The 18,778-nt window shown below is 37.6% G+C and overlaps 1 protein-coding gene across 3 annotated transcripts in view; it reads left to right on the top strand.

Annotated features, from left to right (window-relative positions):
• The first annotated feature begins 490 nt into the window (after nucleotides 1-490).
• ksr2 (kinase suppressor of ras 2) overlaps nucleotides 491-18,778 on the top strand; it is a 120,207-nt gene continuing 101,919 nt past the window's right edge. For all 3 annotated transcript variants that reach the window (XM_026187933.1, XM_026187934.1, XM_026187932.1), the window contains exons 1-3: nucleotides 491-2,077; nucleotides 14,478-14,618; nucleotides 15,422-15,572. In XM_026187933.1, coding sequence (XP_026043718.1) covers nucleotides 1,904-2,077; nucleotides 14,478-14,618; nucleotides 15,422-15,572 — 466 coding nt within the window. In that variant the 5' untranslated portion in view covers nucleotides 491-1,903. The remainder of the gene's footprint in view (nucleotides 2,078-14,477; nucleotides 14,619-15,421; nucleotides 15,573-18,778) is intronic.

The raw sequence follows: 18,778 nt of genomic DNA, 5'->3' as shown, positions 1-18,778 counted from the left end.
AAAAGATACACAATATCAAACATCATAACAACGAAGATATATATCTCCTCTTTCATTTTTAAATATTGTCTCTCCCATTTTGAACAATTCCTTGCCCTAATCAGTGAAAATTAAAATCAAACTCAGGAGTAGGTTTTTTTCCCAACAGCAAGAACTACAAGTCTTTAAAGTCCTAATCACCAAAATAAAAGAAAAAAAGTGTTCTGGCTATCTTGATTTTTTAAATAAATGTCACGTGTCACTAAACGTCTTGTTAAATTAAAAAAAAAGAAAGTCTACACCTTTCCTTCTTAGATGTAGTTTGTTCACTTTTATACGACACTGACATCTTAATCTCATTATAGTTTATCTTTGTAAGTGTTAATATTTAAGCATCTTAACACATGACAAAGAGTGTCACAAATGTTTTCTACATGTTTTTGCATTTATTTTCTGTTCTGGTAATGGTGCTGACAATAAAATACACATATCTGTCCATATGTCAAAAAAGTGCAGTGTGCCCATATATTTATCTAGAGCCTGAATTTGAAATATCACCTAACCTATACTTTACACGACAGGTTTCTCTGAAACATTTTCTTGATCATCATAGGTTAGTGAAAAAAAGTTGTGAGCAGTAAAGTACACAAGATTTTGTTTACCATCTCCTATCTCTTTAATCAGCTTGACTTCTCAGATTTGTTGCTGGCAACCTCCAAAGCATCTTGATTCCCAGGCTGCATTATACTGCATCAGTCAAGGATAACAATTTAATATCACAGCCTGCATTTTGACAGAATTCAATCCTTAATGTTTGGTTTTTTTTTTTCCTGCAACTGCTGTTTTTGAACAATCCAGTTTCTATTTGTAATGTCTGCGTTATAACCTATATTCTAACTGAGGAGCCTCACTGTGATCAAGATCTCTTCTGCAAATTAAACCTGAGCACAGAGGAAGAAGAAATGAGATAAGGCACACAATAAAAAACAGAAGATTCTACTCACATACAAACATCAACAGGCATAGTACAGAGTTGTCTAACTAGGCCAAAATTAAATGTCTCACATGAATCAGTGGAAAAGAATATTTGTTTTTCCATTTAACTTTAAAGCATATTTAAATCATTCTCTAGAAATATTTTGAAGGGGTGTGTGTGGCTGTGGACTGCAGGCTATATAAGTGTGCACACAGCATGAGCCTGTAGTAAACTAATAGATATCATACATATTCAGTAAAAGGACATCTTTGTTTCAAACATGTAAAAAGGGATAGTTTTGTCTCTAACCTCTAGCCTGGCGTTTCAAGCATAGTAAGCTCTCTACTCTGCTCTGTAATCTCGCGAGAACGGCCCCTCACGGTGGTGCCTGGGCGATGCGATGCTGTTGCTGTGGGTTTGATTGACAGGAAACATGTCGGTGTGGTGGGAGAGAACCGGGATGCAGCTGCTGCCTAGGGAGACAGGGAGTACCTGCATCCAGTCCGCACATCAGCACCTTTAAAACCAGCAGGCTTTTCCCCGATGCGTCTACTTATGGTGCGCTGAACAGCTTCTTCTTGTTCTTTTCTTTTTTTCCCCCCCAAACATACATTTGAAAGAAGTGGAACCCAATGGATGCAGACCGCGTAGTCCCGCTTGGTATCTTCATACTGTGTTTGATTTAGCCCACAACCAGAGACACCTTGATGAAACAGCAGGAACTACGAGGACTGTTGTTGCAATGGAGTCGATTCTCTCACGGCTCAAAGCCCGTCTCTAAACCTTCAACATCTCGTTTCATGGCGTTTTGCAGGTTGCTCCGTTCCGTGGGTTTCACCACGCTCTTTTCCTGAATAATCATCAATATTTTTCCCCCTTGTTTTTGAATTAATTCATTCCTTTTTTGTTAAGTGCAACGGAAAAATAACGTCCACTGTTCACAAAACTATGAACGAGGAGATGACAAAAAGCGAGGAGCAGCATCTTAGTTTGCAGAAAGCCTTGCAGCAGTGCGAGTTGGTGCAAAATATGATAGACATAAGCATTTCTAGTTTGGAGGGTTTACGGACCAAATGTGCCACATCCAACGACTTGACACAAAAAGAGATACGAACGCTTGAGGTAAGCACCCTTTGAGCGGAATCATCGGATTTCTGCTGTGCATCTACATTCAAATCAATACGGGGGGGTGGGGGGCTGCCGCCGTTTGTTATTTATTTCAAGGCCACTATGCATAATTTTTATGTGTCTTTTCTACGGCAGACTGCTTTTCTGCTGCCACTGCATAAATATATAATGATTTCAGCTAAAGCCCACTGCTATCTGTTTTGTGCAGTGCAATAAATCAAGAGGCCACGGGGCTGCAGTGGGCTGTTATAGACTTGCGCATTCTGCAGGTGGCGGGGAGAGAAGGTGGCTCTTCTCCACCAGAATAATATCTGAGGCAGCCGAGGCCTATAGGCAGCCCGTGTTTACAATCCATTAGCAATATGCCAGCCTGCGCATCTGTTCTCGCAGCCAGGCCCTGCCGTTATGCAAGGCTGGCAGATTACTGAAATTGTTACAAAATATCGTTATCCGTTAATTGGCCCGTGGGGTATTCCGTAAACTGCGTTACGTAATGGTCATGTTGTGTGTTGAGATATCAGGCTGCCCTTTTTGAGACTACTTAGACCAGTCGAACAAACCCCTGTTACAGGATATAAAGATGCAATAAAGTGCGATAAGCTCACTGAAAACTCACTGTAGACTATTGAGCACTGCAGACACAGCACGGCATTTAGGGCCTGTAAGAATGTTATTGTGATGTCTCATGAGATTGAAACAAATACCATTAAGTGATAAGGTCTCCATAAACTCACCACTGAGTCTTTGTGTGCGCCATCAACAGACTTTAAGTCCTAGTGGGAAAATAATTAAGATACTATGTTAACAAAATACCAAGAAATCACTTGTGAGTGGCACATACTTAATCTCATCCCCACAGGAATATGAGACTGTGCATAACACATAAACATATTGCAAAGTATCGATGTCTGAGCTGTTAAACGGAGTTTGCAAGTGCTGGACAGGGGACAGGAATGTAATCCAAGTGAAGAGATAACTAAATATATAAAGTGCAAATGCTCTGCCAGCAATGAGCAGGCTACACTGTGAAGATAAATGTTCACTATGTTCCCTGCATGCTTTGCAAGGCGTTTTGGATTACTAGTTATAAGCATTATGGGGGTATTATTTTTATTTCACCAGTAAAATTAGCCTGACAAATTTTTGTGAATGGATTTATCAGAATGGTTTTATTGATTGTGTCATAGTTTGACCTATTTCTCCAAACTTAAGAAGGGTAGGGATATCCTTTTAATTTGCCTAGACCAAAAGTTAGGATATACCCAAGCTATGTGTTCAGTTCTTTTCAGAAAATTTTGGCATACATTATTAGCATGTTTGTAGCAACTGTGCTGCATGGCTAATACCTGTATAAAACGGACACGTTGGTTGAAGGAAAAATAATCTTCTCTCAGTAGCCGAGTTAAAGGATTGTATTTGGAGTGCGAGGAGCACCGCTTTCTCTGTCATTTTAAAATTATGCTTAACTTCAGTCTTCCACAGGTTGTTAGACAGGTTGTTACATTACAAAGACAGAGGTTTTTCATATTGACACTGAATTTGAGAGACATTATCCTTTAAAACAAGAGTTTTCAAAGTGCAGCTTGCTGTAAAGCATGCACAAACTTACATTCCCACCTTAAAGGGATCTTGCAAATTTTTAAACATTACTGGTGCTACACACTGTTTCCATGCTGTTGCTTTGTTAGTGTAGTTTGTATCACTTGTTCTACTCAACAGGAATGCAACAAGCAACAGGGGTAGTGTAAGCCATTTCTGCATGGCGTTGTAATCCAAGGAAAATTTAGGCTAAAAAAAAGACAAGAAGGTGGTTACAATGCAGGTTCAAAACATTCACTTATTATTCTGTTTGAACTTTGAAGCAAACATTGGTCTGTGGAAACATTTCTTCACAATTTTACTGAACACCTAATACCCTTTACTAGCTTCAATGGAATAAGCCAATCAGAGTTAGCATTTTGAATTTTCAGCAAAAGCTTTGAATAAAAGGAAGTCGCTATCAGTTTTTTATCATTCAAAACTAAGATGAACATTGGAACATAGGAAATCATGGTTGCTGACTTTATAAAGTTTTTAAACCTGAGTCACATTTAAATTGCTCAGCAGAGTTATAGGGAAATTATTATTGATTAAAGTAACATTGATAGCCTTTTCAGTGCATTAAAGCTCTGTCTGTATACATCAACTTCGGAGAAAGAATTTCTACTTCTTTAGCTCATTACACTCAACTATCAGTGGTTGTTGTCACTCCCTTGTTTGCTACAGCCAGAATGTCACACATACATCTTTGGTTAATGTACAGTATGATTATGGATCAAGTTTTCCTGTTGTCCAGCAATAAAAAGTTAGTCTCGTAGATGGTTCATCAATTACTGATGGAAGTAACACATTACAAACTAATGCTTTTCTGCAATCACATGATAGTCATTACTGTTCCTAAATTCACCAATTTTGATATAGTTAACAAACAATTATGTCACTGACTTTAATCAGGATAAGTGGATAATAAAAAGTAACCAAAAGTATTTTTTTATAAGTTCTTGTACAACAGCCTTGTTGTATGTAGGAGATAGAAGAAAAATATCAACGTGACCTGTAGCTTTTGATAGGGAAAGATTAGAGATCATGTGTATGTCCTCTATAGGACAAAAATTTGGGTTGTTATTTGGCTATGTTTTCAAAAGTTTAACATTATACTGTGACCTGTAGTACATAACTGATTTTTAAGTAAGAGCTCTGATGCCAGGTTCAATCTAGTCTTAGTTTAGGGTTGTTTTCTCTTTTTCCATATTAAGTCATAGAACTCGATAGTGGTGATGTCTGGAAGCTTTAAATGAATCGGTTAAAGTAAGTAGTATAGTACAAATTCAGCAGTTTGACAGCCACGAGTTGTAAGTCTGTGTAGATATTTTGGTTTAATGTTGTTGTTGTTTTAACAGAAATTGAATTAATTAGAAAGAAAGACTTTATCATCAGTAAGAAATTATTGCAAATAAAGGGAAACACACTTTTTTTTTTGCGTTATTTCAGAAAGTTAGTGAAGTGAAGTTAGTGAAGTTAGTGAAGTGAGAACTGTGTGAGCTTCCTGAGATATTCTGAGAATGAATCTATTTCAGTCATATGAAACTAAGTTTGGTCTGTACATAGGCAAGAATCTTCAACAACGTTTTGATTTTCCATCACATCGTTAGAAACATAAAGCTTTAAGCTTGTATACCATCACTTGTTGAGACTCATTTATTGTACTGCAAACTATGTGATGACGCCATTTCTCAAATACACTGATCATATATTCTTGCTTCATATTCTAAAAAATTTTTGTTTTTTTATACCTTGGGACATGGTCATTATGTATAATATTAATTATATATATATTATTATTAATATAATATACATAACCCAACATATGACAATACTGACTAATAATATCAGCCAAGTAATTTTTCAGCAAGGCTCTATTTTCTATTTTTTAAAATGAAGGGTGATGCACGCTTGTTAGCATGCCACACAATTACATTTTGCATTTCAACTAGTAGAAATTAGGTCACTAGTGTTATCCATCAATGTTCAAATGTACCAGATGAAAAAAACATTTTAACTTGTTTGTCTGAACATGAAATGTAGCATCAGCTGTTTATTTTTTTTCCTTCAGAGGTGGAACCATGGTGTTTTTATAGAGTCAGATGATTAAATAATATGAAGAACAGTTCAAGCACTGTAGCTTAGAAGGATAAAGACGTCATTATGCTTGAAGCAAACTGTGTCACACCAAGTGTTGACCAGGCGCAACAGAATGAGTATTTATACCTGTTGCAAATGACCACAGAAGACTCTTTTTACTGTGTCAAACTGTATTTCCACTTAATGCTGCCAAACAAAAGGAAAAGGAGGACAGTGTGTCAGAGATGTTATTATCTTTTAAGGTGATAATTCAAACTTGTATGTCCACAGTTGCAAAAAGATGCTTGTATACATTTTTTTTAATTTGGAGAAATCTTTCTTTTCACCTGCATCTACCACATAGACTTCTGCAGTTTAAGCTCACTGTTACAGCCCGCATGTTGTGTGGGTATGTCCTGTTTGCCCCACACATTCAACTGCCACCCATTTCTCTTGAGGTGCCAGTGCACAGCTGTCTCTACTCAGGAATTAGCCTCACCACAGTATAAAAGCAGGTGTAGCACTACTCAGGCTCAGTCTAGGCCAGTTTCAGTGGTGGGGTGTGGACAGGCTAGAACTGCTAGTGAATAGCTGTGTTTCTTGGATGGCGGAGGATTGTGTGCTTTAACAGTATTTGTCAGTTTAGTGGTGTGCTTGACCTACTGGTAAGTAGCTAGTGTCATCTTTCAATAGCTTTCTTTCTTTTCTTTAAAAAAAACCCCCAAAAAACAAAAAGCTCATGTTTGAAAATTCTTTTTGTTTTATTTTTTGTTACTCAACTCATCCCCTAGCCTCTTTTTAGGGATGCAACACTCCCTTTTTGGTGTGCACCCCCCCCCCCCCCCAAAAAAAGTAATCACTATAGTTTGTTTTAATATCCTTCATTTGTGTTCCTGTTTTTTCACTGTCTGTTAATACAACAAGAATGGCTCTATTCATATAATTTATTTTTTTATGTATATATATATATATATTTTTTTTTTTTCCTTAGACATAGATGGTTGAAAATGTACTACAGTTTGCCAGTGGGCTAAATTCAGCATTACAAGTTCAGCAATTTTGCATTAAAAAAAAAAAAAAAAAAAAGGTCTGAAATTGCACCACTCTTTCTTATGCAGTTGAATATGCTTAAATTATAGTGCTTGGCATTTATAATGCTGGAAAGTACTGGACTCTAGTTAAGGAGATTAGATAAAGCTGGTGTGGAAGTTACACTCTGCTGTAACTTCATCAAGTGTTCTAGTTCATCTGGATTAACGGTATAGCAGTTGTGAAGAGATCAGTGCAGCTCATGTCTCTAATGGGAATAGCATGATATAGGCTCATCTGATTAAAGAGCACTTCATTTTAGCAGCTATGTTGGTTTAGTCGTTTTAGCCAAAATTATATTGCTTTCGAAAAATTCTGTTTTACCACAGCTGATCATTATAGTTTAGAGGCCTCTGCTGTGCAGCTATCTGGTGCTATCATATATCAGCTAGTGTTTTAAAAATAAATAAATAAATAAATAAAAAGAGAGAAAAGAAAACAAAAAAACCCCGCCAGCTTTATGAAGCTTAAAGAATGTTAGTTTATGCTAATGCGAGCAGCTTGCTTCACTTCAGAAACTAATTCAGTAAAGCTGATGGTAGCTATTGTAAACCTTATGACCTTTCCAATCTGAGCCTTAGCGATGCACTGATGTCCAGGTACTTTGAAAATATAAGCAGCACTAACAGAAGATTTAAACTTGTTTAGCAATATGTGCAGAAAGCAGACAGAAGGGGGGGAAAAAGAGAAGTGTTAAAATCCAAGATAATTTTCAGTTTGTGGCGTGCTATTGTTAGTCCGCTAGACCAAGTAGCTTATGCTTGTGCACCTGCTGTACAGTATGCTGTCCATTCTTGTTATTAGTTTAGTTTGCCAAATGTGCTCAGACTGCGACTTTATGATAGTTATGAGTCTTTGTAATATTTTAAATAATAAGCCAGAAACATTAAAGAGATGTAACAAGGTGTATTGAGGGTCCTGCTTGAATGCACAAACTAAACAAAACTCTTCATTTTGAACAATAAATCTTAGACTGTAGAGTTAAATAGTTATATTTTCTCTTACTGTTTTGTTACCTAGCTGTATGTGGAGTCACTAACAACCAGTACCCCTCACCAAAATCAAACTGAGTATTTCTAGTGGTGATAATGCGTTTGTGACAGCACAAGGTTATGAAATAGTTTAATTAGTGCTTTGGCCCTTAAACTCACTATTCCCACTATAGTTAGGGCAGCCAAAAGTTGTCACCAACACCACCTTGGGATTTTCACCCAAGGAAATGAGTAAAAACACCAGTGAGGTACACGGGTTCATTCCACTAAAGAGGAGACAGGAGATGTGGTTCAAAAATGCAAAACTTTCCATTTATTTTTTTCTTTAAAAAGGAAAAAAGACATTTTTAAAATTCTACACATTCAACCATGCAGGGAATCGGGGTTAGGAGTGTTCAGGAATGAGGCTCACCAACAGAGGAGAATAGTCAACATGAAGGGGAGACAGACTCAACAAATAAAAATGAACATAAGTGGATCACCTCAGGCACTTGTGAACATGCAGTCAATCGTGAAGGGAACCCGCACCAACCACACACAACACAGGAACAAGCCCCTCCATCATCTTCAGCTCTCAGCCTGGACACAAAGGGAATGAAATCAGAGCAAAATTGAGTATTTTGGTCTAAATAACCCAAAATGTGATGTCCACATAGGTGGACGCCAGGTCCCAGGAGGTTAAAGTAACTTTAAATAAGCAAAATGTTTTAACAACAAAACAAAAAATACACAAGTTAAATAATGCAGGATCAAATAAACATAATCCAAAGCTAACCCCACTTCAGACATGTACACACACATTAAAATTATTAGGGCCCCAATTAAGGAGTTGCAAAGCGGTGCGCAAAGCAACGCTGAATGCAGCTGACCCAAACGATGCCAATGAACAAAACAGAGAAACAAAATAGCAGGGCATCCCGCAGAGCGGCACCAGCTTATCTGAAAAATGACAAATTGCTTTTAATAAATCGGCAATTTAAATTCAAAGCCAAATGCAGAGGAAAGGGCAGCTTATATACCAGACCTCCTGAACTACTCCACCTTGACAGGAGAGGAGCACTTCCTGACCCAGTGGCAACAGATGGCACAACATCCCAGTAACTTCTACCGTGCAAGCAGTACTTTGAAATGTTGGTAGTTTTTTGGTCCAAAAACTACCAACACTATATTATGCTTGCCTGGGGAGTAGTGGTAAACTTCACACCACAAACAGGAGATGCCACAAGCAAGAGGCTTTTAAGTCCACAGCTTCTGTGGAACAGGCAGAATGTACATGCTGCATCAGTGGACCTATACACATGCAGCAGGCAGACAAAGACGCCAGGTAATGTGACCATCGGTGGACCATAAACAAGCAGGTGACAGAGCCTCCTTATATACAGCGGCACTGCCAGCAATAAATCAGCAGATTCAAAACGGGCATAATTAATCATCGAGAGCAGGCTTAAATCATCCTGCTACACATGCGAGAAAGGGTAATTTCATGCAATGCTCTGACTTGATTTTCCTGACATTGCCTAGAGTTTATGTACATTACCTAAAAGAAGTCACGTTACATTATACTTCCAGTCCATCTGATATACTTGTTTCTAGAAATTAGGGATAAATATATCAGAGAGACAGCCCAGCTTGAATGTTTTGGAGACAAAATTAGAGGCAAGGCTGAGATGATTTTGACATGTGCAGAGGAGAGGCAGCTGATATGTTGGACAAAGGATGTTGAAGATGACACTCCCAGGCAGGAAAAGAGGAAGACCACAGAGAAGATTTGTGGATTATGTGAAGTCGAACACGCACAGGTTGGCGTGACAGAGGAGGATGCTAGAGATAGGAGAAGATGGAAGCAAATGATCGGGTGTGGTGGCCCTAAAGGGAGCAGTCAAAAGAAGAAGCTGGTTCAAGTCAAACCTTAATTTTAGATTAATAATGAGATAAATCAGTGAGTATTAATCATATATCTGTTTAAAGAGATTATTTAAAAAGCAAAGTTCGGGTAAAGCTGATGGGATGTTATTAGATTAGCATGTGTTTACAACCAAAATATTGATCACAGCAAAGTATAGCCTATACTGCATCCCAAGGGGAACAATAATTAATAAATAAATAAATAATACATCTATTATTCACAGAAATTTCTCAGCCTAGGTCAAAGTGGAAATGAATGACAGCTCAACAAACTCGCATTCAAGATTCCAACACATGGGATAATGTTCATTGGTTACTTAACACTGCTGTATGTTGTTCAAAAATAAGCTCACCAACTTATTGATATATTTTCTGACATACAGTAAACTATTAACTGATTTAGCCAGGGTACATGTGTGTTTCTTTGTAAGTGTGGACTGTTCAGTTTCTTTATCAGGCAGTGTTAGCAGCCGTGGGCAGCTGCTGTAGGGTTTTCTGCATTCAGAGGTGACTTGCTGGTCCCTCCTCCACTGGTTTCTACTTTGGTATGCACTGATGTAGGACAGAACTCTCTAATTTCTAGCAGTCATTTTGTAGGTGTACTTTTGGAATGGGGCCATCTACATGCATCACCCTTAAGTCTTCAAGCATCACGTCACCCACTGTTTCAGCTCGAAACTGCGTAGTAACAAAGATGCTTGTATGTCCCGCTTTCAGTGGTGTGAGGCTTTATGCAGCCCGATAGAGTCAGAACAAAGTGTCTCACAGCAGAGTCTGGAATGAGGGAAAATATCTCATTCCAGAGATGTTTGCATCTAAATGATTATCCTCTTCTTTATTTTGCGCTTTCCTTTAACCTTCAAGTGACCAATTAGGGTGATTTATATCCCCGAGTCTTATGTTTCTATATGTGACACTGTCATATTTTTTTAAAATCATAAAAATGTTGAATATAATAATAATAATAATAATAATAATAATAATGGATTGGATTTATATAGCGCTTTTCAAGGCACCCAAAGCGCTTTACAATACCACTATTCATTCACTCTCACATTCATACACTGGTGAATGATGAATGTATTGATCTACTTCTTCTGCAACTTTTAGCATCTTGGGTAATGGAAAAATCACTTGTGGGTCAAACAGTCACTAGCCACTTTAGTTACATCTTGCTAGTACGAGGTTGGACTCTTTTGCCCTCAGAACTGCACTAACTCTTCAGGCACAGATACAACAAGGTGGAAGAAATATTCCTCAGAGATCTGGTCCATATTGACATGATGGTTTAACATCTTACTAACATCTTTCTCCTGATAAGAGTGGTACCCAGTGTGGTCTTCTGCTGTTGTACCTCATCTGCTTCAATGTTCTTGTGGATTCACAGATGCTCTTCTGCCTAATTTGGGTGTTTATTAGAGTTTCTATTGCGTTACTGTCAACGTGAAGCAGTCTGACCATTCTCCTCTGGCCTCTGTCACTTTAAGCATTTTCACCTAAAGAACTGACACTCACATGATATTTCCTCTTCTTCAGATCTATCTCTGTAAGCCCTAGAGATGATTGTGTGGGAATATCTCAGTAGAACAGCATTTTCTGAAATACTTATACAGCCCATCTGGCATCAACATCATGCCACATTCAAGATAATTTAAATCAGCTTTCTTGCCCATTCTGATGGTCGGTTTGAATTTCAAGTATTCATGGCCATGTCTGCTTGGCTACATGCACTGCTGTCATGTAATTGGCTGAATAAATGTCTGCGTTATTGATCAACTCAATGGGTGTACTTAATAAAGTGGCTGGTGAGTGCATATCACACTGGAAATATATTTTTCAGAGGTATTACTTTTATTGTAATTTGTTGGTAATTAGTCCAAATGTAAACATTCTGATGGTAACCATTTTCAGATATTTCATTAATCTGCAATGGTGTTTTGAATATTTTAAATATTACACATCTAAAAAAATAAGATGTTTGTTTAGGTTTTGTTTTAAACAGAAACATGGAAGTAGCAAATGATGGACATATACCCAATATCACGACTTCACTGTAACTTCCTGATATGTAGTATTTTTGGAGTCACCAGAATAGCTACATCTTAGTGATAAGATGATCCCAGTATATTATACAGAACTTTAGTTTTAAGTATCTAAATGAATGTTGTTTTGTTCATTTTTTTTAATGTAAAATTGATTGAAAACCAGAAATAATATTAGAACATTTGAACATATCTGTCATATATGAAGAAAAAGCATGTATTTGACAAATAGTTTATCAAATATGTATTCCGATTTTTTTACAAGAATTATGCAATGCTTCCTTCGACTGCGCTTTTATGCTGTTACATTTGAAAAAATGTATTTATATTTTTGCTGGTTTTTAAAAAAGAAAGGAAAAAAGAAAAGAGAAAGCAAAAAACCCCCCCAAAAAAACCCCGAGTAAACCACAAAACTATAGAGCCAGCTTTTTGAATAGTTGCCTGTATATCTTAGAGATTTGTGTGCACAGCTAAAATAAAAGTGTAGTGATCTAACTGTGATAAATCACACAACTTTCAAAATGACAGACGGAACTCACTATGGATGCAAATTTCTTGCTGTCGCTAAATAACATGCTTGCATCTGACCCATGAGTGAACTTGTGTTAAATAATATTTTCAGTGTAGAGTTCCCTGCAGGGAGAGGGCACTCTTTATACATGACTGTAAACTGCTTTAATTTGGACAAGCACTCAACTTAGCAGTGTAGTTTAGTTAATAATAAGTAAGTAAATAAGGATGTTTTAAAGTGAATACTGTCACCAATGTATTGAATAAATGTTATGCTTACTTGCAAATACATAGGCTCTTAAATATAAAACTGCTTCTTGATTGAGCATTTGTAAAACATTTTTAGAAAAATAGAATAGTTCAGTCAAAATTTTGCTTTTTAGTGTTATTTACTGTAAGTTGGATTAATGAGACCACAGACAAGTAGCTGCATTTATTTAACCCCCCCCCCAAGTTTGCTTAGAGCCTGCTTGGAGCCTATATACGTGGTTAGCATGTTATAGTGTTTTATGTGTGTGAATGTTTGCACAGAGCCTTTTGGCTCACCATTTGATGACAAATTGTAGGTCACTCGGACCTAAGTGGATTGTGGTATACTGGCAGACATGGCAAATATAACACTGGCACTGCTGTTCTTTACATTGCCACAACTTCTTTGTTGGCTGTTTGGTGTTGACCACTGGTTTTGAGTGGCGTAATATGAAATCAGGAGCAAGGTGTGAATAGAGCTACCTGTTTGTCATCAGGTGCATTTGATATGTTAGGTGAACCTGTAAAATTGGCTAAAAACTACACAGCTAAAAATGTAACAATTAAAAATCAACCAGTATAATATTTACTTATTTATTTATAGCTATTTTAGATTTAGATTTGTGTAGATATTGATATAAATTTATGGTGTGAGAGTGAGCTACAGAATTCACTTGGAATCAAACTGTAAATAAATTTGATAAACATCCATCCAACCATTCTCTTCCGCTTATCCTTTTCGGGGTTGCGGGGGGCTGGAGCCCATCCCAGATACCATAAGGCAAGAGGTGGGGCACACCCCGGACAGGTCGCCAGCCTGACACAGAGAGGCAGACAATCACTCACATTCACACTTATGGGCAATGTAGATTCTCCAATTAACCTAACACCACCAATTACATATCTTTGGTCTGTGGGAGGAAGCGGGAGTACCCGGAGAGATCCCACACAAGCACAGGGAGAAAATGCAGACTTCTATTTTGATAAACAGTCAATTTAAATTATACAATTTAAAAAAACGAACTGTATTATTTTTTTGGTTTTTTTTGCTGTATGTTGTCTTACAAAAATATACAACATCACATGCAAAGTTATTACAATTTATTGCAGCGCTATCGCCAATTGATGATTTATTATTTTTGCAAATGACATCCTCCTTCACTAACAAGCCACGTGTCTGTGGCAGGAAGAATGACTTCTAACAAAGGAAAAGCCTGCATGCATCTGCCCACTTGTATGTGTCTTTGTATCAGCACCATTTTTCAGTTTAGAGGAGGTTTCTGATATAATCACAGCTTTCAACCAATAATCACTCAGCAGCGAGTTGAAGAGGGGTTAAATGATGAAACAGTGTTTCATTTGCTTTGCCTGAGCTGATTAACCAGGCTGTCCTGGAATTTCTGTGACACCAGAGGCTCTTCCTAACTGACTGATAGGATATTACCATGACTATGGTACTGGCATGACCTTATGTGACTGCTTTGATTTCTGGGATTTTTCAACAACAGGCTAAAAATATAATTAAAATCTTTTTTTCCTGCACATTTAAACATATTAGGATTATTTAATAGGATTTAAAAACACATGATTTGTTTTTAAAATGTAAAGTTTGCTTTTGTTTTATAAAGCACTACACCGGGCAGGATTTTTGCAAAACTGACACAAACTGTTGACCTGTTCAGGATATACCTTGCCTTTAACCCATTACAGCTGAGGTAGGTTCCACTCTTCCAGTGGTTTCGGAGTAATATTAAAACAATTTCCATTGTTTTATTTGTGCTTTAGTTTTAAAGGAATTTTATAGAAAACAAAGGAAAGAGAAACCGAGAAGTGAAACGTACTTTTTCAGCACAGAGAATTACTTTTGTATGTAGATATGTTAAAAATGTGAAAGTAGTTTGGTCAGGAGAAGCATCGTCTCACTGTTTTTGTCTTTCTTCCTCCTAGGGGAAGTTGGTAAAGTACTTCAGCCGCCAGCTGTCCTGTAAGTGCAAAGTGGCCTTAGAGGAACGCAGTGCCGAGCTGGAGGACTTTCCTCGCCTCGGCCACTGGTTCCGCATTGTCAACTTGAGGAAAGAGGTCACACAGGTAAGCCGTGATACCACGTAGTAACCATTTTTTACACTCAAAATACATCTCATGATCATTGCTTCAAAGTCAAAATTTCAGATGATATTTTTCTGTATTTGACAAACTGTTCCAAGAACTTTTTAACACATTGCCTTTTTCTGCCTTCTCTCATTTTAAAAAAAAAATGTTTTGTACAGATTTGAATAAAGTTTTTATACTTAACATTTAAACATTTCACTGTCACTATCAGATTGTAGCTTTTAGCAGTTGAGGTTTCCATACTGGTGACTGAGAGCGAAATCTGACAGCTCATATCACCCTCTGGCTAAAAGCTTACTAAAATGCTGTAAATGCCATAGCACTGAGTTTCGAAGTTTTCGTGTACTAGTGGAGTCTCTATGCATCTCATACTGGGCCTTTGTGTATCACCTCAGCTCACCCACTGGCACTATTTTAGCCCCTTTCTTTATTGCTTTAAGCAGGAGGTTTTAGCAGTATGTGCGGTGTCGGAGATGTCCATATAAACATATGCACTGTGATTGACATCGTGGAGAGTCATGAGTGGAAACAACTGATGTTGAGCTGATATAGATCAATTGTTTCATGAGGATTTGGTTTACAGGGATTACTTGTAAGTTTGATGGCCTCATTATAGAAAATCCTGATCATCCTTAATGTTGTTACACTGTATAATAAAGAAAATTATCTATTACGGTAACTTATTCCATTAAATGTATATCTAAATATCTAGGTTTTTGAGCTAGATGTGTATTTGTGGTGGTCTTTAAGCTGCATGCATGTTGCATGTGTATATTTGATAGGAAATGAGTCCAGGTGAGGTGACCCTGGAGGGCTTGCTGGAGATGAGCGAGGAGCAGGTGTGTGAGCTGCTGCAAAAGTTTGGTGCCAGTGAAGAGGAGTGTGCCCGTCTCAACGCTTCCCTCTCCTGCCTCAGAAAGGCCCACCAGCTCGGTGAGAGTCCACTCAAAACACTCACAGATGAGCTCATACGCTCACACACATGGAAAATACTAATCTTTATATAACGTTATCACTGTTTGTGTTAACTAGAAATTAGGATATTTGTGTCTAACCAATGAAATAAACTATGAATTATTTTCTGTGCACACTAAGAAAGTTCACTTATAGTGTGTTCAGACTGTATGGGTGCATACTGAATATATGGTATTTTTAAAAATTTTCAATTTTTCTTTTATAGCTTTTATAACTACACCCAGATTAAATATTCTTTTTATATACTCTCCGAGCATATATTTCTGTTTTCCAGTTTTCCAGACAAAAGGAGTTGTCTGGAGAACTTGATTTGTGATTTGCTTGAGTTGGATGATACATCTTGGGGAGCAAATGTTCACCTTTAGTTATGTTGAATTGCTTGTTGATTGGTTTGTTAGGAACTCGTGCATTATAGAGGGCGTTAGGCACATAGAGAGGGGGTGACATACATAATAATACTTGTCCACATTCACAATAGACTGCTGATTTTACAGTAAATTCATGACTTTTCTCAGACATATAACAGATCAATAAAAACTACTTTTAATGTGCTCTCACTACACAAATTACGACATATCACTTACAGTACTGAATTGCTGACTTCTAAAATTATTGATATTGATCTATAAACCTATACTGGTGTTATTAGGTCAATCTGTTCCACCCTGGAGGTCCCATTGTTTTTAAGGTTATCAAGGATAGGGGCAATGCCTGAAGTGACAAACCAGAGCTTTTGTGCACAATTATTAGAGCAATGTTATTATAATCAGCATTTGCTGACTAAATGGCTCATGGCTGCAATTTACGCTTTTATTTGCAGTGTAGATTAGGAGTTATTTTTTTCAAATCTCACTTTGGACTGATAATAATGAGGACATTTATCCAAAGAATGCAAATGTTGTTCACGCTGACCATAAAATTCTGATGCTTTTACTGACATAAGTACGCAAAGTACGCAGCTTGGTGTGAAAAAATCAACTGTGGGAGCAATCATCAGAAAATGGAAGACATACAAGACCACTGATAATCTCCCTCGATCTGGGGCTCCACGCAAGATCTCATCCCGTGGGGTCAAAATGATCATGAGAACGGTGAGCAAAGATCCCAGAACCACACGGGGGGACCTGGAGAATGACCTGCAGAGAGCTGGGACCAAAGTAACAAAGGTCACCATCAGTAACACACTACAACGGCAGGGAATCAAATCCCGCAGTGCCAGACGTGTTCCGCTGCTGAAGCCAGTGCATGTCCAGGCCCGTCTGAAGTTTGCCAGAGAGCACATGGATGATACAGCAGAGGATTGGGAGAATGTCATGTGGTCAGATGAAACCAAAGTAGAACTTTTTGGTATAAACTCAACTCGTCGTGTTTGGAGGAAGAAGAATACTGAGTTGCATCCCAAGAACACCATACCTACTGTGAAGCATGGGGGTGGAAACATCATGCTATGGGGCTGTTTTTCTGCCAAGGGGACAGGACGACTGATCCGTGTTAAGGACAGAATGAATGGGGCCATGTATCGTGAGATTTTGAGCCAAAACCTCCTTCCATCAGTGAGAACTTTGAAGATGAAACGAGGCTGGGTCTTCCAACATGACAATGATCCAAAACACACCGCCCGGGCAACAAAGGAGTGGCTCCGTAAGAAGCATTTGAAAGTCCTGGAGTGGCCTAGCCAGTCTCCAGACCTCAACCCCATAGAAAATCTGTGGCGGGAGTTGAAAGTCCGTGTTGCTCGGCGACAGCCCCAAAACATCACTGCTCTCGAGAAGATCTGCATGGAGGAATGGGCCAAAATACCAGCTACTGTGTGTGCAAACCTGGTAAAGACCTATAGTAAACGTTTGACCTCTGTTATTGCCAACAAAGGTTATGTTACAAAGTATTGAGTTGTATTTTTGTTATTGACCAAATACTTATTTTCCACCCTGATTTACGAATAAATTCTTTACAAATCCTACCATGTGGATTCATGGATATTTTTTTTCACATTCTGTCTCTCACAGTTGGAGTGTACCTCTGGTGCAAATTACTGACCTCTGTCATCATTTTAGGTGGGGGAACTTGCACAATCGGTGGCTGACTAAATACTTTTTTGCCCCACTGTATATATTTTTTTCCAAAACAGATTTTCACATTAATTTTTTAAAATCTTTCATTCCATATTTTCAGTTGTCATCAGTTTCAAACGTTAGTTTTTGTATGTTAACTGTCAAGCAGCAAAACATAAGAAGGTCAGAACAGGTATTATAATACAAACATTATTAAGACAGTAAAAATATTCACCAAAGCTTCCTCAGATTGGTTGTGTTGACAAATTTCACTTAAATAACAATGGAAAGGTTTACTGTATGTTTTATTTTTATTTTTGCCAACACCCAGTATTATTTCATTTTTAAGTATAGTTTTTATTAGTATTTCCATTGAATATAATACATTTTCACATATCGTTTTAATTTAGTTTATTTGTATTGAACTTAATATCCTGGGTAGTGAGGTGTTTCATGGGGTGATGATGAAAAGCTGTTTTTGTGAATGGGAAACGTATTACTTATTAAAAGTAAACTCACTTATGAAGTGACATTCAAGCCTCAATATATTTAGTGAAATTGCTGTTGTTTCTATAGGTGGTGCTGTTTTCTTTTGTTCACTACCAACAGATCTGCCTTTCCTCTCAGCCTCTTCTTAATTTATTCATAGCACAATGAACTAAAACACTACATATACAATACAACACCATCCCTGCTTCTATGCTACATCCAGTGAGTGAATGTGTGTGTGACTGGATGTGTAAAGCGCTTTGGGTCCTTAGTCCTTAGGGACTAGTAAAGCGCTATACAAATACAGGCCATTTACCATTTACAACTGTTTTCAGAAAGACATGATAGATATGATAGATAACATGATAAGACATTCTGACTCAAAATATTTAGAATAACAATTTTTCTGAAATGTATAAACAATATGGTATTCCTGTAAATTATCAATACAGAGAGCAGTGTGTTCTTGTCCTTTAGTCATGTGCAACATTAATTTGGTAAAATGCTTATGTCTTTATTTTCTGTTCTCAGCGGGGCCAGACTGTCAAAAATGAAACAGGAAGTCAGATGTGTATCATTGCTTTGTGGTATTAACATATCATACACTGTCGGTAAATATGCAAA

Source organism: Astatotilapia calliptera, chromosome 12 (genome assembly GCF_900246225.1).
Source record: "Astatotilapia calliptera chromosome 12, fAstCal1.2, whole genome shotgun sequence".
Taxonomy (NCBI): Eukaryota; Metazoa; Chordata; class Actinopteri; order Cichliformes; family Cichlidae; genus Astatotilapia; species Astatotilapia calliptera.
The sequence above is the reverse complement of the archived record's forward strand: the minus strand, read 5'-3'. Positions and strand labels throughout refer to the sequence as shown.